Source organism: Protopterus annectens, chromosome 6.part0 (assembly GCF_019279795.1).
Source record: "Protopterus annectens isolate FY-2018-M chromosome 6.part0, PAN1.0, whole genome shotgun sequence".
Lineage (NCBI taxonomy): Eukaryota > Metazoa > Chordata > Ceratodontiformes > Protopteridae > Protopterus > Protopterus annectens.
Window position 1 is genome coordinate 268,378,791 of NC_056737.1, and position 20,153 is coordinate 268,398,943.

Here is a 20,153-nt window from a genome sequence, read left to right on the forward strand (position 1 = left end):
TCAAATGTTATTATTCTGTCTTCTATATTACTGTGTTTTTAGTAGCTTTGAAAATTATACTTTACTTAACTTTGTTATTAGCTTTGTGATAATTGTATATGGAGCTTTTCTCCCCAGGCCTCCAATGAAAATGGGCTCATTTTGGCCAAATGGACTTTCTCAGTTAAACTGCAAATAAAATAATAAAATAAATGAACTAAATTACAGAAGCTGGGCTGTCTCCTTTACTCCACTGTGTGAAACTACAGTATGCACAAGCAGCAGACATGCATGACTGCAAACCAGGGAACACAAGAGAAAAAAATGCAAAGCCAATTAACTACAATGAGGCAATCCCATCAATTACCTGTTGCAGAAAGCTCCTGAAATATGATCAAGACATTCAAGGAATTAATCAGTAACACAGGCAACATAGCTGGAGTGGTAGCAATGTTGCATCGTTTTACATTTGCATGACGGCAGAAGGAAAACAGCCTATTAAATCTGCTCTTTTAGTATCTTTAACATTCTGCATTCAGTGTATTAAATCCCTTCCTCCCTCCCTTTCTTCACCTACCCTCATACCCTCTTGAATGTCTCCATGGAATCCTTCTCTAATCTCATTCTAGAAGTTCATTCCATGAGCCCACAACCTTCTCTGCAAAGAAGTACTTTTGGAGATCCAGGGAACATCTAATCCCTATATACTTTTGTCTGCGCTCAACTCCCCAGCCTTCATGTCTATCTGACATAATCTTGTGCTATGCATTATGTCCCGCTCCATCTCTTCCAGTCACAGACACAAGAGCTCTAAATAATTTAATCTCTGGTCATGCATTTTCCTCACAATCCCACAAACCTTTCTCTTGGCCTTTGCCTGGAATCCTTCAAGCAGACTGATGTCCTGATGTCGCCCTCTTTCTACAGCCTCCACAGTAGTAATCAAACTGTGGCCTGACAATAGATCAGTAGAGCAGAAGAGTTGCTTTTTTGCTTCTGGAGTCTGTCACCTTGAGGATTCACTGCTGCTACAGTCCTTTAGCTCTACTCCTGGTGGCCCAGTCCTAAAATGATCAACACCATCAAATCCTTTTCTTCTTCTACCAACAACGCATCCATTCTCTCAGATATTTGAGGTTACTGGGACCTAAGTGCAGTACTTATGCATGACAGGAAGTGTATTAATGTGTACTAACATCACTCCTGGGGAAGTGACAACACAAAACAGTGTTTTGACATCTCAGGAGAGACACAATGACATAGGACTGTGGACAGCCTTACTGCAATTACATGATGGTTCATCTACAGGACTGTTCGGAGTGAACATCAGTAAACATCCTTCTGCTAACTTTTTCCTCCTTTCTAAGGCCTTCCTAAGGCTCTTCCTCCCCCACCCTATACCACTGCACTACCTGAATCACATGTGAAGAGACTGAGCTCAGATACGAGTCTGAAGTTGTTACACTCGATTTTGTTAATGGTCATACAAAAAAAAATTGTGGTATACGCACGGGTACATCCAACTCACCTAAGCGCTGCAAATATTGCACTGTTCTTTCATGTCCCTTGAGTGGTGAATTAGCCTTCTTTGACTGGTCCATCAACACCTGCAGAGCTGGAAATAAGAAAACAACTTCTTAAAGAAGCTGGATCATTCTCTCTTCACTTGCACATCCCTATATGCATAGTTTATTAAGTTATTTCACATGTCCCTACATGCACAGTTTTACTAAGTTATTTCATATTTGATAACAGGGTTCATAAATTAATACTAAGTTATTGATCCAGAGGAACATCTGCAGCTTAGCCACAAAGATCCTAAACTGTGTTTACCCACAGACAAGAATAATTTATACCCAGTTTCAACCCACTTCAGTGTCCAAAAACCTTTTTCAGGCATGCCCCAAGCCATTACGGCACTGAGTAACAACAACTATAAAATTACAACAAGCAAGACAATCACCTTTATATACTCCAAAACAATGGACATTATATACAACAAAGGATAGTCTACACGCTATAACCTAAGAAAGTAGTCAATCAAAGCATACGCTATAAAACATGTACAATCAAAATGAAAAAAAGAGCAGGTGGGGGGTCAATGGCTGTGCTAGAATAGGACAATCTCATTCGATATTGTTTGTTAAGAGCTGTTAGCCAGAGAAAGTAGTTTTAATGATTAGGTAACAGTGAGGTGTTCACCCACTGTTAAGAAAATAATGTCACTGCATGTTTCTTCAGTATTTTTTTACTACTTTTTGGAATTCTATCAGAGAAGTTGTATTTGTAATATTTTTGTGAAATTTTATTCCATTAGGTTGAGGCTAGCTTGCAGAAATCTTTTTCAGCTGTGGATATGGTACACGGCAGGATGATCAGTTGATTATCTACAATATTTCTCATGCAGTTGCTAGAATCTCTAAAATGAAGGAATTTGCCGGGGGAGGGGGCAGTATTGATCATTTAAGAGTTTGACTGTAAATGTGTTTAACAATAAAAGTAGGTCTTGTATGTACTGACAAGGATTTGGATTTAACAATAGTGATACAGTAGAGTTCACACTGTGGATTGAGTTGTATAAACCCTAGTATTTTATTCTTAGTCTTTTAGAATGTGCGCATGTTCTGCATGGAACTGAAGGTGAGGAGATGAAGGAAGTCTTCTAATCTAATTAAAATAATCCTGGTAGCTACTGGTTACCAGTACATGCCTTTGGTCAACTGATGCGCTAGGCGAAAGGCCTCCACAGCGCCACCCACACACACACACACACACACACACACACACACACACACACACACACACACACACACACCACCCAGTGTCCCCATCGTGATCTTACGCCATCCAGATTACTTTTTTCTTCCTTTTTCTCACTGTTTGGCTTACTCTTCAGTTTTTCCTGTACTCATTCAACATATTTTAAAGAAACCACTTCTTTACTACAAAAAAAAAAAAAAATAGACAAATACTGGAAAAGCACACCTGCTAGAGCAATGCCTGGGTGGCTGCCTAGTTGATCTATGCCTAAGGCCAGCTGTTCTGCTTTTGAAAGAAGGTGAGAAATCCTGTACGCTACCTTGAGTTAAGACCTTTTAACTCTGCATTCTGACATATGGTGAGAAGGAAAAATTTTGATCAACAGGTAGTCAAGTCTGAGGTATTCCAAATTCTATTACACTAGATTTTTTAGTGTTAAAAGGGAATCTACTATACAAAAACAAAATCCAACCTATCCTGAATTCATCTTGTACAGCAGTGTTGATATCTTCTGACATTTAGCAGATCTAGTGATTACAATATCACCTCCAAAAAGGATGAAGTTCAAATTAGGAATGTGTCATAGGAAATCACTGATGTATAGTGAAAACAATACATATCCTTATGGTACATCCAAGCTACAGTGTAACGGCAGGGGAGGGTAATTTTGTAGGACTAAATTTAAATGATCTGTTTTAAAGGTAATTTGCAGACTCACTAGAGAATATACACCTTTTCAATTTGGGTAGCAGCAAGTTGTGATCAACACACTCAAAATGCTTTTTCAAGATCAATAAATAAGGCTCCTGTAAATTTTCCTTTTTCAGCACCAATCATGTCACTGGTGAGAGTGAAGATGGGTGTAGTGGAGCTGTACTTGGGTCTAAATCTGTACTGTTTATCTGGGAGGATGTCATAATTAGTAAAGAATTTAACAATGTGCTTGCATGCAATTTTTTTCCAATACTTTAGCAATGGTTCTAAGTCAGCAACAGGCCAAAAGTCTTTAGATTCCCTAGAGTTGGCTGTTTTGAAGAGGGGATAATACATGCCAGCTAAAACACCTTTGGAATAGATCGGGTGGTCAATGGTAAACTGAAAATGCATGCCAGGTGTGCAGCTATTGCCTTATTTCTCAGGTATATGTGGGACAAATTATGCAAAAACTACTCTTAGCGTGGGCAGTATTTTGAGTAAGAGTTCCATGACCTGTTTTTAATTAGTGGTCTAAAACACAGAACCATGGGTATTCCAGATTATCATGCGGGGGGGGGGGGGGCACTTGGATAGAAAGGTAAAGGTGGTGAATTTGTTGTAGTGAGGTTCTGAAGGAGTGATTATATTATGCCTAATGCCCATTACTGCTCCTGTAGAAATGCTCTGTGAACTTCTAGTGACAGTGAATATCTTGTGGCAACAACAGTTTTTATATTGGCCAAAAATTGCTTGGGGTTTCCTAGTGATGTCACTTGTTGCATCCTACAGTATTCTGACTTAAGTTTATTAGTGCTAACTAGTATTTTTTGCAATTACTTGCAGATTGACTATAAAGGATATCTCCTGCATTAATGTCATACCTGGCCTCTGTTCTTAATGAGTTGGGAATATGTGAATTGTTAACTAGGATAGTTTAAGTTTTCTGTTACTGAGTGAGTAATGTTTGAATGGCATATGGGTAATAGGTCCACAGATGTGTACTAGGCTAATGGCTCTGGAGCCTTTACAAGCCTAGCCCATAGGATTACCCTGGCATTGTGCCACCCAACCTTAGTTCCTAGTGCTTCTGTCGAGTAGAGCCAATGGAGGGATGCCTGGGGTGAATTTTCTATTTCCCATCCACTCATCAAGATTCCTCTTGAAGGCAGCCAGTGAGGTGCTCTGCTTGACATGTATGTGAAGTCTATTCCACAGCATGGGCAGTCTCTGGGTTATGAACCTGTCCCTCCAGCATGTTCTGTTGATTGTGGTAATGAGGTTGAGGTCTCTGGAGCATGTGGTGCAGAGGGATTGGGATTTCTTTAGATGTAGCATTTCTAACAGAGCTGGGTCAAACATGGCTTTGTAAGTCGAGCAGAGATCGCCTCTAAGTAGACGATATGAGACAGAGAACAGTTGGAGTTTTTTGAGTCTGTCCATACAGGACAAATGTTTAAGGCCTAGGATCCTCTTTGTGAGGTACTTTTGTGGCCTCTCCAGTTGTTGTAGGTGTCTAGTGAGTTACATGCCAAATTGAGCATTATACTCTATGATTGGCCTAATGAGGAAAGAGTAGAAGGAGACAATGACCTCTTTCTTCCTGGATGCCACACAGAAGGACTTTCCGACCACAGTGGCAATGTGGTGGTCAAAAGAGATGTTGCTGTCAACCTGTGTTCCTAGATCTCTTATAACGCCTTCTGTGTTCAGTGGACTACCATTGATGTGGTAATTCAAGGGAACTGTTTTTTTTCGCAAGGGGGATGACGACGCATTTTTTGGCATTGAGATTAAGGCCATGGTTCTGGCACCAATCGTTGGTCTCATTGAGGCCTTTCTGTAGGATGTCAACATCACTTGGGGAGTTAATAATAGCTCCCAACTTGCAATCGTCTGCAAACTTTGTCAGCCAGAGTCCCTTCGTGTGGGCCTGGACTTCAGAGAAGTAGAGGAGAGGACCCAGAACCGAGCCCTGTGGGACTCCACTCATGACTGGTCGACAGTCTGACTTGGAGTCAGCTACTTTCACACTGTGGGTTCTATCTGTGAGCTAGTTTGCAACCCACCTACTGATATAGGGGTTGATGCCTAGCTTAGTGAGTTTTTCTATGATTCCTGAGTGGGGAATAGTATCAAAGGCCTTGGCCAGATCAAGGTAGGCTGTATGAACCACCTTGCCTTCATCTACAGCTCCAGTGACTGACTCAAAGAAGTCAACCAAGTTGAACAGGCATGATCTACCCTTCACAAAACCAAACTGTGTAGGATCCAGAGTTTGGAGATTCCCTATATACTTGTTTATTTGGTCCATGATGATGCATTCCAAAGCTTTGCATATCAGACTCGTCAGGCTAATGGAGTGACAGTTCCCAGGGTTTGTGGTCACTGCTCCCTTGTGGAGAGGGGTGAATGTAGCAGTGCACCATGACAAAGCCTAAGGTAAGGCTGTGATTGAACAGGGCACACAGGTGAGGTGCCAATTCACAATGTAATTCATGTAGAACACAGCTGTGGATATTGTAAGATTCCATAGAAGCTTGTATTCATGGCCTTGGGCAGTGCTGTTTCAGCCTGTGTGGCAGTATTACTGGGTGCCTGGCAATCTACCGGTATTGTGACTGGTCCTTGGGGGGGGGGGTAAAGTTGGCACTGAATCTGTTAGCCAGTATATTGGCAGTATCTGTTGGCTTGGTATAAGAGGTACCATTTTGCAGTAGCTCACAGCAAATAGTACAGTTTTGTACCTACCATAAATGTAGATGTCTGATAGGAATGCATCTGCAGTCCTTACAAATGGGTTGTCCTGTCGTCAGGCAGCCGGCGTCATTGCTGCAGTTACTCGGGTATAAAGGCATCAGCCGATGCCATTTTCCTCAGTTTTTCTTGCCCCAGATGCCAGGTGCCCTCTAGGAAGGCTAAATTTTGATAAATGCCAATGGTTCAAAATATTAAAAATAAGCATGTATGTACATATATACAAACAAATACACCATAATAGATTCCCCAGCTAGCTATAAGAAGTACCACAGAGGGGAAGGAGGGTGGGTAATCCTGACTGCAGATGCATCTACATTTATGGTAGGTACAAAACTGTACTATGTCCTTCAAGGATGCATCTGCAGTCCTTACAAATGGGTAGAATACCATAGCCAAACTGGGGAGGAGGAAAGATAGAATTATGGTGTAGTTAAGATCCCTTGCAAAACAGCAGTGGCAAAACCTGCTCGGGATCTAGAGTATAAAGGTAAATTATAATGCTTGGCAAATGTATGCACGGAGCTCCAAGTAGCAGCCTCTAAAATGTCTTTGGTAGCCACAAAGCTGTGGTAGTGGCTGTAGCTCTTGTAGAGTGAGGCCTGATGTTTTCTGGAGTTTCCATGGTAGGAGTAACAAAATCTAATGCAATTTCCTATCCACTTAGATATGGTCTGTTTTGTAATTGCTTTCCTTCCATTCCTGCTGCATATGCTACCAGTAGCTGGTCAGTTTTTCTATTGCTCTTGGTCCTGTCCAGGTAGTGGCGTAATTGTCTGTGTACATCCAAGGTATGCAACAGTCTTTCTCCCCTGTTCTGTGGATTGGGGAAGAATGTAGGTAGGTGGATAGCCTGATTTAAAGATACTCTGGAGACCACCTTAGGCATAAAAGTAGGATTTGTTCTCATGGACACTATCTTGATGGAAGATCAGAAAGGGTTGTACTGCCATTAATGCCTGTAGCTCAGAAACCCTTCTTGCTGAAGTGATTGCCAGCAGGAAAGCAGTTTTCCATGATAAGTATTGCAATTCTGCTGTTGCTGCTGGTTAGGAGGTAGTGTCAATTTTTCTAGCACAAAGTTCAAGTCCCATGCAGGTAATGGTGGCTTCCTAGGAGGTTTTACATTTTTAATTCCTCTCAGAAACTGCCTGAGCAAAGGATGTGAGAAAACTGGAGGATCCAAGTCGTATCCTGCTGAAATAGCTGAAGCATGAATCTTAATGGAAGAGTAGGACAGGCCTTTGTGGAATAGCTCTGCCAAGTATTCCAGGATGTTGGCTATGTTTACCAGTGACACATCTTCCCCTTAGCAGTACTCCAAATGAGATATCTTTTCCATTTTGCTGAATAGGTTTTCCTTGTTGAAGGTCTAGCTTCTAAGATAATGTCCTTAACCCTTTGGGATAAATTTGGGTTAATTTGTCTTATGCAATGTTCCAGGCAGTCAGCTGCAGAGTTTTCAGGTTTGGATGCAGGGTGTTGTAATTGTTCTGAGTTAACAGCAAGGGAACTAGGGTAGGGCCATATCTGCTGACATGCTCCTCAGTAATGGGTACCAATGTTGCCTTGGCCAGTCTGGAGCTATCAGAATGATCCGTCCTCTTTGATCTTCAATAGCACCTTGTGCATCAAAGGAAGTGGTGGGAATGCATATGCTGACAGATTTTTCCAACTGAAGGATAGGAGTCCACCTTCCATGCCAGTGGGTGGTACGTCCTGGTGCAGAATTTCTTTAATTGGTGATTGAGTGGGGATGCAAATAAGTCTATTTCTGGGAGACCCCATTTTCTTGTAATGGTTTTGAAGATGTCGGATGCAGCATCCATTCGGCATCCGTGGTAGTCCTGCTTAATATGTCTGCTAGAGTGTTTTCTTTTCCTGGTACAAAGATTGCTTGTAACTGAATGTTGTAACTCAGGGCCACATTCCAGAGGTCCATGGCCATCCGGCATAGAAATGTGTGCCTCCCTGCTTGTTGATGTACCACATAACTGTGGTGTTGTCTGTCCTTATCATCAATTGGCCTTGTCGAAGAAATGGTTCGAAGTCTGAATTGCCAGTTTTACTGCCAGCATTTCCTTTAGGTTTATGTGTAGGTGCAGCTGCTCTTGAGTCCATAAACCCTGTATGCATTTGTTCATCATGTGGGCCCCCAACCGAGGTCTGAGGCTGTGATGGTTTGGCTTGGTTGAGTGCTGTGGAAGGGCAATCCTTGATTGACAGGCCTGAGCCCACCATTGGAATTCTTGCTTCAGGCATGGAATTATTGGAATTTGAGTTTCTAGGCTGTGCTTGTGCTGAGACCATAAATTCCTTAGGTACCACTGTAGTTTTCTCATATGCAGTCTGGCATGTGGGACCAATATTATGCAGGATGCCATGAAGCCCAATGCTTGTAGGACTTTTCTTGCTGTTAGATGGTTTTGTTTTGTTAATGCCAAGAAGTAGAGAGGAGTTGCTCCTGTTTTTCTACTGTTAGGAATGCCATTTGTTTGGATGTGTCCAGCAAAGGTTATCTTTGGGATGGTATCAGCCTTGACTTTTTATATTGACTGTGTATCCCAGGGCTTGTAGAAGGTAAATGACTCTTTTCAAGTCTTCTGCTAGCTTGTTTTGTTGTCCTTGGACCTAAAGCCTGCAATGGCGATTACTGATGCCAGGCATTTCGTGAACACTCTGATAAGCCAAAGGGCAATGCTGAGAATTGATAATGCTCTGATCTTGCAAGAAATCTGAGGTATCTTCTGCAATTTGGTCGTATGGGGACGTGCAGGTATGCCTCCTTGAGATCTAGAGTTACCAGCCAAGACTCCTTGCCCAGCATGGGAAGAAGCTGCTGTAGGGTCAGCATTTTGAATTTTGGAACAATGAGGAATGTGTTAAAGCGGACAGATCGAGAATAGGTCTCCATTTGCCTTCTTTCCTTGGTACTAGGAAGAGTCTGGAGTAAAAGCCCTTTCCTTGCTCCATATGTGGTACCTTTTCCACAGTTCTCATCTTTAATAATTGATTTACTTGTTGTAGAGCTTCTGCCTTTTGATTTGGAGGTAGGTTTGGCATTCCTCTCTTCCCTGGTAGAGTATGGAAATGAAACCTGTAACCTTGGTCTATTGTCTGCAAAATCCACTTGTCTCTTGTGATGTAATGCCAGTTCTTTGTAAATAAAGCTAGCTTGGTGCTTCTAGTTGTTCCCTGGTAGAGCCAAGTCACTGTGATTGTCCTGTAGTAGTGGTGGTGGCTGTGTCTGTGCCTCGCTGTTTGTTACCCTGCCACTGGCATCCCCTGTAGGCACCTCTGGATTGGTTTCTGCCTCTTGAATGCCTATTCCTGCCTCTCTGTGCTTTGGAGGAGTCTGGAAAGGACCAATTCTTGGAGGGCCAATTCCTGCTAAACCTTGGAGGTTGGACCTGTAAGAAATCTTTCACTGTTTGGACAGATTTTGCTGACCTTGTCCATGGGAGCATCTAATAGTTTTGATTTGACATGGTCCTAACCATGCATGCCTTCTGATAACTGTGCCAGTCATGGCTGATCTAAAGGAAGCCTCCAGTGCATCATAGCCGCATTTTAAAGAATGGTTACTAACTTGCTGAATGTTATGTACCATTTCCTGAACATATTTCTTGTCTAAAGGTTCATCAGAGGACAGTTTTTTGGTTAACTGGTCTAACATAAATTCTTGATACTGGATCATATGAAATTGACAGTTCAAGGCCCTAGCTGACAGAGTAGCAGAAGTGTAAACTTTTACCCCATCTCTAAGGACCTGGATTCCCTTTCAGAGGGAGGGATTTTGGCAGAGGTAGATGCTACAGTCTTAGGCCCCTAGGAGATAGTCTCGAGATCTGCAAAAGGAGCCTTGTATAAATGGTGATGTGTGTCCGGGACCCTGTAGAACCCGGGCCGGAGGTAATGAATCAGGAGCAGTACAAGCATCATTAAATGCATCATCTACAACCGACAGAACTGGAGGTATAGCTAAAGGCCTATGTTGTGGTAAATGCAAAAGGTTCTAAGCCTTTTCTGGAGTCTGAAAAATCTTGGCCCTGCCACTGAAATTGTTCCCTCATAGCATGCAAGGTTTCCCCAAAGGAAAATTCCTCAGGTGGAGAGGCAGAAGGATGGACTCTTCAGCATCAGAGTCTTCATAAGGGGAAAAGGAGCCTCTGGAGGGTCTGTATTATCTGAATCATCAGAGGAATCATCTGTGGAAACTGACTCAGGGGCTCTGCTCTAGGCCTCTTCTCTGGAGGTGGGTGAGAGGCCCTGTCTGGGAGAGGTTGGGATCCCCGGATTAAAGAAATGAGATCCTCTGCTCAACTAAGCATTTGGGAACTGGAGCTAGGCCTGTGAGAGGGTCTTAACAGGCACAGATTTAGTAGCTTTGGCTGCTTTAGCCCTGGCAAAGGCCTTAATGGACATGGCTGCAGGAGGCCTAGCAGCTCCACGGTTGAAATATCCAAGGGAATAGTGTCAGATAATTCCTGAGAAACCACAACTGCAGGTTGGATTTCCCACCAGGTTGGAAGAGGCCTCAGTAGAAGGTAAGCTTTCGCTGAAGGAAGAAGATATTTATGAAGTCGGAGGATCCGACGGCATAATATAAGCAAAATCAGAGGGTTAAAAAGCACAGGCTAGACAAGCTGCGGTCTGGGCCTAAACAAGGTAAGCAGTAAGAGTGGAAATCTTTATGAGGTATTTGTTTCCCACAAGTTAAACAGTTATTCACTTTTTCTGACATCAAAGAGTTTTAGAAGTCTTCGTAGTAGTAGAAGTATTCGGTAGTAGTAATCTCTGGTTCTGACCGACAGCTTCTGCTTGGGCGGGGCGCCACTGCAAGAAAGACTGAAGAAAATGGCCGACTGATGCCTTTATACCCAAGTAACTGCAGCAATGGACAACCCATTTGTAAGGACTGCAGATGCATCCTTGAAGGACATCTAGGTATTGCTGTGGAGATTCTTTACATAACTATAGAAGGCCTTATGGTTGTCTTTACTATCTGCTGCAATTATATTTTCATAGCTAGCGTTAGAGGATTTGATGAGGGATCTCAACATTTTGTTGAGGCTGATAAAGGAGTTTTTCCAGTCTTGGGGCTTCACCTTATTTTGCATCAGTTTCCTCCTTCTGTTGTACAGTTTGTTTATGGCAGATGACCACCAGCTTGGCTTCTTTTTTTTTTTAGCTTTGGAGAAGTTTTTTTTATGGCAGCTATCTTTGTGAGGGGGATGGGAGGGATGTGGATTTCCAAGGTGATTAGTTTGTGGTCAGATCTAACCATGGAAGAGTTGACAAATGGTGTAGAGCAATGGTCGCCCATGTTAGTAATGACCAGGTCGAGGATGTTGTTACCTCTGGTGGGGGTAATCAAAGAATATGGTGAGTCAGATTTGAGGGCAGTCTGTAGCCTAAAGGAAGGACGAATCAACTTGATCCTTGAGGTTTCTGAGATATTTCTGTGGTTATGAAATTAGGAAGACAATATAGGTTTATGATCACTTAGAGTGTTTGGTAGTACTTGTGGTACATTAGTGAAGATTATGTCCAGTATTGTGTGTTTGTTAGTATGGATATGTAGCCATGAGCTGAAAGTGACATTTCTTAGAGAGGCAAGAGAATTTAATTTGGACGCAAGTGGACCCTACTGATTAAGTCTGATGTCACCAAGTATAAGCACATTAATTTTTATTATCCAGGTTATTTCCTGTGGCAGATTTACTAGGAGTTTTGGGTCTTGGGGCAATATACAGTGTGGCTATGTAAATTTCGCATGCACTGAGACTGTCAGTTGAACAAAGGGTCCAGCTGGGGCTTCGATTATTGGTAGACTTACGTTTTGTGTCAATGATTAGATTAATGCTGTAGTCTCTACTGACTAGTGTTAAAACTTCAATTATTGTCTTGAATGACTGTTTTCGAAATTTAGATAATTATTATTAAGGTTGTGAGTAACAGTCATCCTTACGTCATGACTCTGAGACAGCTAAGATGGTTAAGCTGCTCTGGTGCAGCAACACTTCCAAATTGTGGCCATTTATTACTAATGCAACAGATATTTTGACAAGTTATTTTCAGTCGGTATGGCCCTGGGTTAAGTTGATGTCTCCAGCCAACATCAGTAGTATAAGAGATAGCAATTTAACTTTGATGGGTAGAGTGAATACTACATGTGAAGGTTGGTAAACAGAAGTTGATAGAGTGAGAGAGATGGGCCCATCTATGAACAAATATGAAAATTCTGGCAGTGTCATCCACCATAATGGCATGTTAGTGGGCAAGTGGTGTGAACTGCATAACATACTTCAAATGATTGTAAGGATAACGCATGTCATATTTACTAGTTACTTATTTAATAGTACAGGAAGAAGAGGGTGTGGATCTACAAAGTAAGATAACCAATGCTGTAAAAATGAGAAAGGTGACTTTACAATAAAAGAGCAGGTTAAGTGAGGTTCATGTAGAGTATATGATTAGAATTACTTCTTGCTGGCTATCATCCATCTTACGTTTAGCCATATATGACATGAAATCTGAGCACTGGAACATGGGACTCGTAAGCCCTTCAGCAGTCTGTGCTAATAAACAGGCTGTGGGAATATCCTACCTATGAGAAGTGGGATGTAGTGGTGGAGTACAGGAGTAAGTAAATTACAGAAGAGGGGGGGAGGTTTGCCTCTAAAAAAATATGATATAATGAGTAGGTGATAGTGTAGTGGAAATGAGGTAAACTGATAGGGAAATGATAGGGACAGTGGAAGAGGAGCTTGTTAAGTGTAAAAGAAATGATGTACAAATGACTAATATTTGGAAAAAAAGATGGTCTGTGCAGGACAGATTGGATCACTTCAAAATATCAGCACCAACTGTGCAGATTATCTGGAAATGTTACAAGTTAACAGATGCAACTACTTCTAGAAGATCCAAACATAATTCATGTCTGGATTTTTACTTTTGTTCTACATCAGATGACTCTCATTTTTTAATTTCTCAAAGTCTTTTGGGTTTCTAATACCATGGCAGAAATGGACCTCATTCCTAAGTCAAAGTATGACTAAAGTTCATGAAAATACTATTGTTTCAGTCTTTAATATTAGCCAGAAGTGCTCTTGGCAGCACCTTCAATGTGCCCAGTAATGACTCCTGCAATTCTTATGGCGTTATGTGTATCGGTAACATATCCAAGTACGACTGTAAATTATTTTTAGTAAGACCCGTTACTCCTGCTACTATTAAAAGGGTCTGGGAATCCTTCCACATTGCTCTTGTTTCCACCTGCAAATCCTGGCATTTTAAAACTTTGTGTTTCTCTGTATGTAAGACACTGTAGCTATTGGGTGTAGCAATTTCAATGATCAATGCTACTTTTGTCTTCTTTTCATGGACTACTACATCTGGTTTTCCCGCATCTATTTTTTGAACTGTTGGTAATGGATGATCCCATGTGATATAGACTTCATTTTCTATAATGCTTTGTGGCTCGTCTCCAGTGCTTTTCAGCTACTTCAGTATTGTAATGTTTGCACAATCCCCAATCCAACAGTTTTGCTACACTATTATGCCTTTCAGTATACAGTCCTTCTGCCATTAGTATATAACTAGAGACAAGATGTGAGACTGTTTCCAATTCTGTTCTATAAAACCTACATTTGTCTGTGTTCCTCTCAAGTTCAATGGAATTTGTACACCAATGTGTAAGTAGTCCACTATCTTGGACTGCCAATATTAACCTTTCATCTTTTGGTTTAAATTCACCTCTTCTTAACCATTCCTGCATTCAGTCCTGATCAACAAGAGATTATTCCAAGAGTTTTCTATACTTGCAACTGTATTTATGCATTTTCTACTTTTCTTGCCTTCGCATCTGATCCTTCATCTTATCTTCTTTCGTTTTTTTGCTGCATTCAGTTGCTGCCTGATTTTGACCTACTTCTGGTTTGATTTCCATTCCCGCTTGATGCCAAAATGCTTCTGCTACACTATGTAAGTCATTTTGGACTTATTCTCCTCATGTTTTAAAACTTTCACTACATTTGGGTCTCGTCAATTAAACAAATATGTATGCAGTCCGATGATTGCAGATCCATACATGTAATCAATTTTGAGGAAGCCCATACCTCCTTCAGAATGAGGAATATACAGTCTTTGTATAAACTGAGTTTTATAAATCACTTGATGAGCAGGATGCATCCTACTTGTTTTCCTGTCCAACCAATCCAAAACCTTTTGGAGCCGGTCAGTCACTCCAAAACTGTAAATTAGGACAGGAAGAGCAAACTGGTTTATAGCCCCAGTATTTATATTAGTTTTCTAAAATATTCCTTACTAAGTTTTATTCACATTTTTTCATGTTCTATTGTTGATCCTTCATCAGTTCCCAAATATTTATACACTCCCTCCTTCCCAATTTCTTTTATATCACATTCCTGTCCCAAACCGATGTCTACTTGGTGCTGCAGTTTTCCTGCTTTAAAGGTTGCTTTTGCACACTTATCAAGACCAAATGATGTTCTTGTATCATCTGAAAAAGTTTTGACCACTTGCAGCTGTGCTTTCAGCTCCTCGTCTGATGAATTATATAGTGTTAAATCATCTACAAAAAGAATACAAGTCTTTACACTGTTGTTTTCTGGGAGCTACATTGTAACCATGACCTAATCTGTTAAGTAGACAGCTTAATGGGTTAAGGGCAAGACAAAAGAGCAGAGGTGACAGACTCACCCTGGAATATTCCCCCTTTGAACTTTTATGCCTGGAATAGTAATTTGTCCTTTCTCAGGGCTTAACTGAAAAGTGGTTTGCCACTGTTTCATGGTCGCTGTGCACGTGGCTTAATTTTACTAAAGATCCTAGGCCATCCACCAAGATTAAGCAGCTATACCCATACATGTACTTTGCCCAGCTACTGAGCTATAAATAAAACATTATGAAAAATGCAATGAACACTAACAGAAAGAGCTAAGTTTTATCACAAGGCATATACATGTATGCATCTCTAGAGTATGCATTTACCTAGATATAAATTAGCTTTACTGGCATACTTCGTTGCCAGACAGTTAAGTATAGAAACTTAGAGCTAATGATACATGTACACCTTCACACTGGGTACAGAAGCGTCTTGCATGTTTTGTGTTACTAAGATGTTATTTTTAATGCAAATGATTGGCTTCCAAGAACTTGGGGAGTGCTGTAGTCCACACAAGGGATATTAACAAAGACTGAGGTGCTAAAAGAGATCCACTAGACTCTCTCTCTACAGCACCATCAGTAGACAGTAAACTTAACCTAGCAACCTGGACCACTGCACATAGAAGCTGCTGTGCACAGATGCACAACCAGTAATGTTAGGAGCCCTGTAGCATTCTAAAACTATGGTTTAACAGCAAGTCAAAAAACAAAGAAAACAAGTTTGTCTAGCATCTCCGACTCCAAGACTCTAGACACCATTTAGCACTGGTATCTACAGATTATCTCCCGAAACAGAAATTCAACCAAACTAAGTGTATCATGAAAAAGGCAGGTAGATGATGGATACCTTTTGAAAAAAAAAATGAATGCATGAATAACACAGACAACCTATTTGAACACAAATGTATGTTAGAAGGGTAATGACAGAAACAGTCTTACCCTTTTTATGCAGCCCTTTCTTTTCATACAGAATAATCAATTCACTATACTTCTGTGCCTTCTTCAGAACGTGTTCACTCTCCTCAACATGACAATGGTTATTCTCCAAGCGCAGAAGTGGGGCTACAAGTGCCACATTGGTCTGAAAACAATGAAAAGTAAAGAAAAAAGTAAATAATTTATGATAAACCTCTGCAAAGTGTCACTTTGTTCATGTTCTCCAGCTCTCTTAAAAGCTGCATCCAAGACCATAAAAAAGAAAACTGATATGACCATAAGCTCACTCCATGGGTATTTCAGTAGATCTACATGAGCTCACACACTAACAATGATCACCTGGCAGCCATAATTTCAAACAGTCTCTCTTGTAGTAGTATATTACATTTGCTTGATTTGAGAAGGAAAGGTAAGTCTATCTACTCTGCCCCTAATGCACTGTAGCTTATTTTCAACTCTGCCTTCTCAGATATGCTTTCTCCACCTGTTTGACATCTCCCTGAATTGCTTCTGTTGACTTTCTCTGCACTTCAGTGACCCATTCATTTGCTTCACAGGCTTTCCAAGTAGACAGCCATGGAGTAATTAAGTACTTACAATCAGGTGCTTGTGCCCTCTCTCCTTTTGGAGGATTACTCCTTCATATCTCTCTATATGAACAATCTTGTGCAACACCTGTCACCTTTTGAAAATCTAAACCACACTACCACAGTTTGCTAATCCAATGGTACCATCTTCACTTTACATGTAACTTTGAAAAAGCACTTTAACCCTGACATCAAAAAATATCCAGTGCTTTTATAATTTCTAGCTAGCTCTCATTCACTTCTGCAGTTATAGTACTGCAGAACTCTTTCTTTGTTACAATGACATTATCCAGTGAAATGGACCTAATCACAATCTGCTGCTTCTGACAATGTTTTCAAAGGATCACATGTTCACAAGGTTCAGAAGTTCCTCAAAGTATTTCTTTCACCTACCAACAATAACATCGAGACAAAAAAAGAAGTTATGTAATCATCATAGCGTTTCATCTGTATTGTCCATTTTCATTCTTCCTCAGTTGATGGGTTTGGATCCAATCCCTCGCATCCAACTTGGCCATTGCTAAAGCTCGTGGCAACCAAGAACTTTCGAGCTTCTCCCTTACCCAGAATGCACCAACCCCAATTACCTCAAATCTTGTCTGCTGAGTTTAGTAGAAAAGGCATATTCATATTCAGAAATGGAGAAGGCTACATCTGGAGCTAAATATAAAGCCAGAAATGTCCTGTAACAACTCATTCTTTCAGAAGTTTCAAGGACTGGGGTTGGTGGGAGGGAGATGAGGAAGAATAAAAATGGACAACACAGGTGGAACCTTATGGGGAGTACATAGCTTCTTTGTCTGATGTTTTCAATTTTCATTCTACCCTCAACTGACAGCATGTTTTCATCTCTGTTATCAAATAAAAACAGAAGGTTTTGAAGATAAAGACATTGATTGAAATAATTCAAGAAAAAGGACTCAATCTAACTTGAGGCAAGCTATTATTTGTTTCCTAATAATGACTAAAACTTTTGGCCATATCTTGGCACCAGCTAACTCTTAACTACTATTGATCAGTGTGTCAGGACCTCAGTTCCACGAACTGAATTCACTCTTCTTACAGATAGCTGGCTAAGGGAGTCTACATACTGCAACTGTATACATAGATTCAGGAAGGCAAAGTACTCAGAGCATACATACAAATATTTCAAGCATGGGCAGTAATGCTCTTCTAGTTTGCCAATATACTAAAACACTTGTTCCCATAATAAGTGTCCAGGCTGTTCTTAAAAATATCTAAACTAGTACTAGCTTTAATGTAATTAGGTAAGTCTGTTCCATGCATCAGCTATTCTGTCAGAGAACCAATTAGTGCACTTCTCATTCCTATAGAATCTCCTACATAGGTTGTATGATGATTCTCTAGTACGTTTTGATAACCCCAAACATTCCCAGAGGTAGCGGTCTCTAAATGCCCTATATACCCAATTAAGATCTCCTCTTAGATATCTGTAAGATACACTGTACAAGTTCAGATATTTTAGTCTTTCATAATATCTTAAATCTTCACATCCATGGATGCCCTTGGTATAATTCCACTGTACCCTTTACAGTTTACCCATGCCTTTTTTTCTTATAAGGATTCCATAGTGTTATTCCATACTCAAGTTTAGGTCTAATGCATTTTTGATTTCCTCGCCTTTATAAATCTTTTTATACAACAGAAGAGCTCTTAAGTGCATAAGCCCAAGTGCCAGTGTTCCTTTCTGCAAGTTGCAGCCACAGTGAGGTATTATCCCTTATTTACTGACATGAACAGCAATTACTGTATACCAGTGGTTTGTAAGTATCTCTACATGGACCCAGGGGGTCTTTCCGGATGGACAGCTCCACAGCAGGAAAGACACCGCCACTGATCACAAAGTCTTATTCTAGAACTAATACTATGTGTAGAGGTAAGACCAACTACACCTGATCCTTTTCAACCTTTTGCAAAACATCTGCCTCTCACATTCCAAGACTAAGTTTCCACTGCCAAGGTCTTAAGACTATCAAATTATACCCCTCCTGCTTTTAACTTGAGTAGCATCACACAAGGCCTTCACATTTCACCTTGTGGGTGATCAGCCCACAGGTGGACTCCATCAACTTTTCATGCTGAACCTGACAGCTCTACAAGTCACCTGACTACTAGGCATTTGCTGGTAAACAGCCTCATGTTTAGCTCCAGATGTGGGTCCCAGCATTCCTGTACCAAGAAGGGTTTCCTTAATCTTTGAATGAACCATTAGGAGGATCAAACTTTTTAAATTGCCCTCTGTCAGACCATTCCTCCAAGATCAATTTACCAAAGGTGACCCTATCAGAAACAGAAAACTCCAGGCAACATAATTGCAAGGATTACAGGGGTGTGCAAACCTTTCTAAAAAGATAAGCTCACAACGGCTATAAGACTGTTACTGGTATGTCCAAAATAAGTTAAAAACAGGTAAGTAGAAAGCTGAAGAGAAAATTCAGCTAGACTGTGTGCCTTTTCCACAGTGCTAGCTTTCTGAAGAATACAAAAAGGGGGGTGGGAACAGTTCAACAAGTTAAAAGATATACACACTTACTGATGAACAAAGCACCACCAACCATAAAGGACATGGTCTGAGACCAGTCATCTATTTCCTGCACTTCATTCCCGCTTGGCCTGTTCTCCCTCTCACTTCCCTTTTCTGTCTGTATTCTCTGCCCATTACATCACTTAGCACTTATGCATCATGCTCCCTGTTTATGTATTTTACACAGGAACATATTTTTTTCTGTGAGTTCCATTGACAGCAACTTTTTCTAAATGCACATAAATCAAAACTGACAATTTCAGTGACTTGTGTCTTTTTTTTCTGGAAGCTGTCATTTGGTTTGTTTCTCAGTTGAAAATGTAGTTTTAAGGTTTGTGAATGTCATGTGTTTACCTGAATTGCATCAGCATTTTAGTTTCACTGTGTTCGCGATTGCATTTCTACAAGCAATATCACAGAGTTTCAACACAAGTGGTCTTCAGCCTTTTTCTACGGTTGTGTCACCATGAGTTTAGTATATTTAAGCAAAGCGGAGGGGGTGAGATGCAAGAGGGGAATTACCCCTTTGTACAAGGCATTTTGTTTGTTTGTTCATTTGTTTTTTATCTATTTTTTTTTAATGATACCACAATGTTCTGTTGGGTTGGGCAGTTCTATACGAATTTGTTTTTCCTGGCTTTGATGCTATGACATGAATCCTTTTTACCTATGTTACTTCAGAATTATTTACAGTTGTTAATGTTCCTTTACTTCAATAATATGCATGTCATCGATTTTGTTGTACATGAAATTAACATTTCCCAGATTTTGCTCAAAAATGCATATATTAGTACAGAGTGAATACAAGTTTAACGTAACAAATGATGGAAAATTCAAATTATTTTTTGCAAATATATTTTAGATACTTTCAAATGCATCAACATTTCATCTGCAAAAATATGTAAATTCTTCTCCCGTGGTTTTTGAAGCTACATTTACAGACAATTTACTAAGCAACAGCACAAGGACATTACTAAAAAATAGATATTTCGGAAGAATTTTACCATATGTATCCAAAGACAAAAAAGTGAAATTTTGAATCAATTTTTAACTTCACCTATAAACAGTCTATCATATAATGCACTGTGTGACTGCAAACAGTAAGTGACAGCTTTTCCATTTTGACAACATTTCCTAATGAACATGATTAGACTTATCGCTTTTTCCACTGCATCAGTCTGAAAGGTACTATTGTTCCTCAACTG

At 40.5% G+C, this 20,153-nt stretch overlaps 1 protein-coding gene across 5 annotated transcripts in view; it reads right to left on the reverse strand.

The window, feature by feature from the left end:
* The window catches only part of VPS39 (VPS39 subunit of HOPS complex), a 1,019,836-nt gene that overhangs the window by 254,346 nt on the left and 745,337 nt on the right, over positions 1-20,153 (reverse strand). For all 5 annotated transcript variants that reach the window (XM_044074020.1, XM_044074018.1, XM_044074019.1 and 2 more), the window contains exons 14-15: positions 15,820-15,961; positions 1,508-1,594 (exon numbers count right to left, since the gene is read on the reverse strand). In XM_044074020.1, the coding sequence (XP_043929955.1) occupies positions 1,508-1,594; positions 15,820-15,961 (229 nt within the window). The remainder of the gene's footprint in view (positions 1-1,507; positions 1,595-15,819; positions 15,962-20,153) is intronic.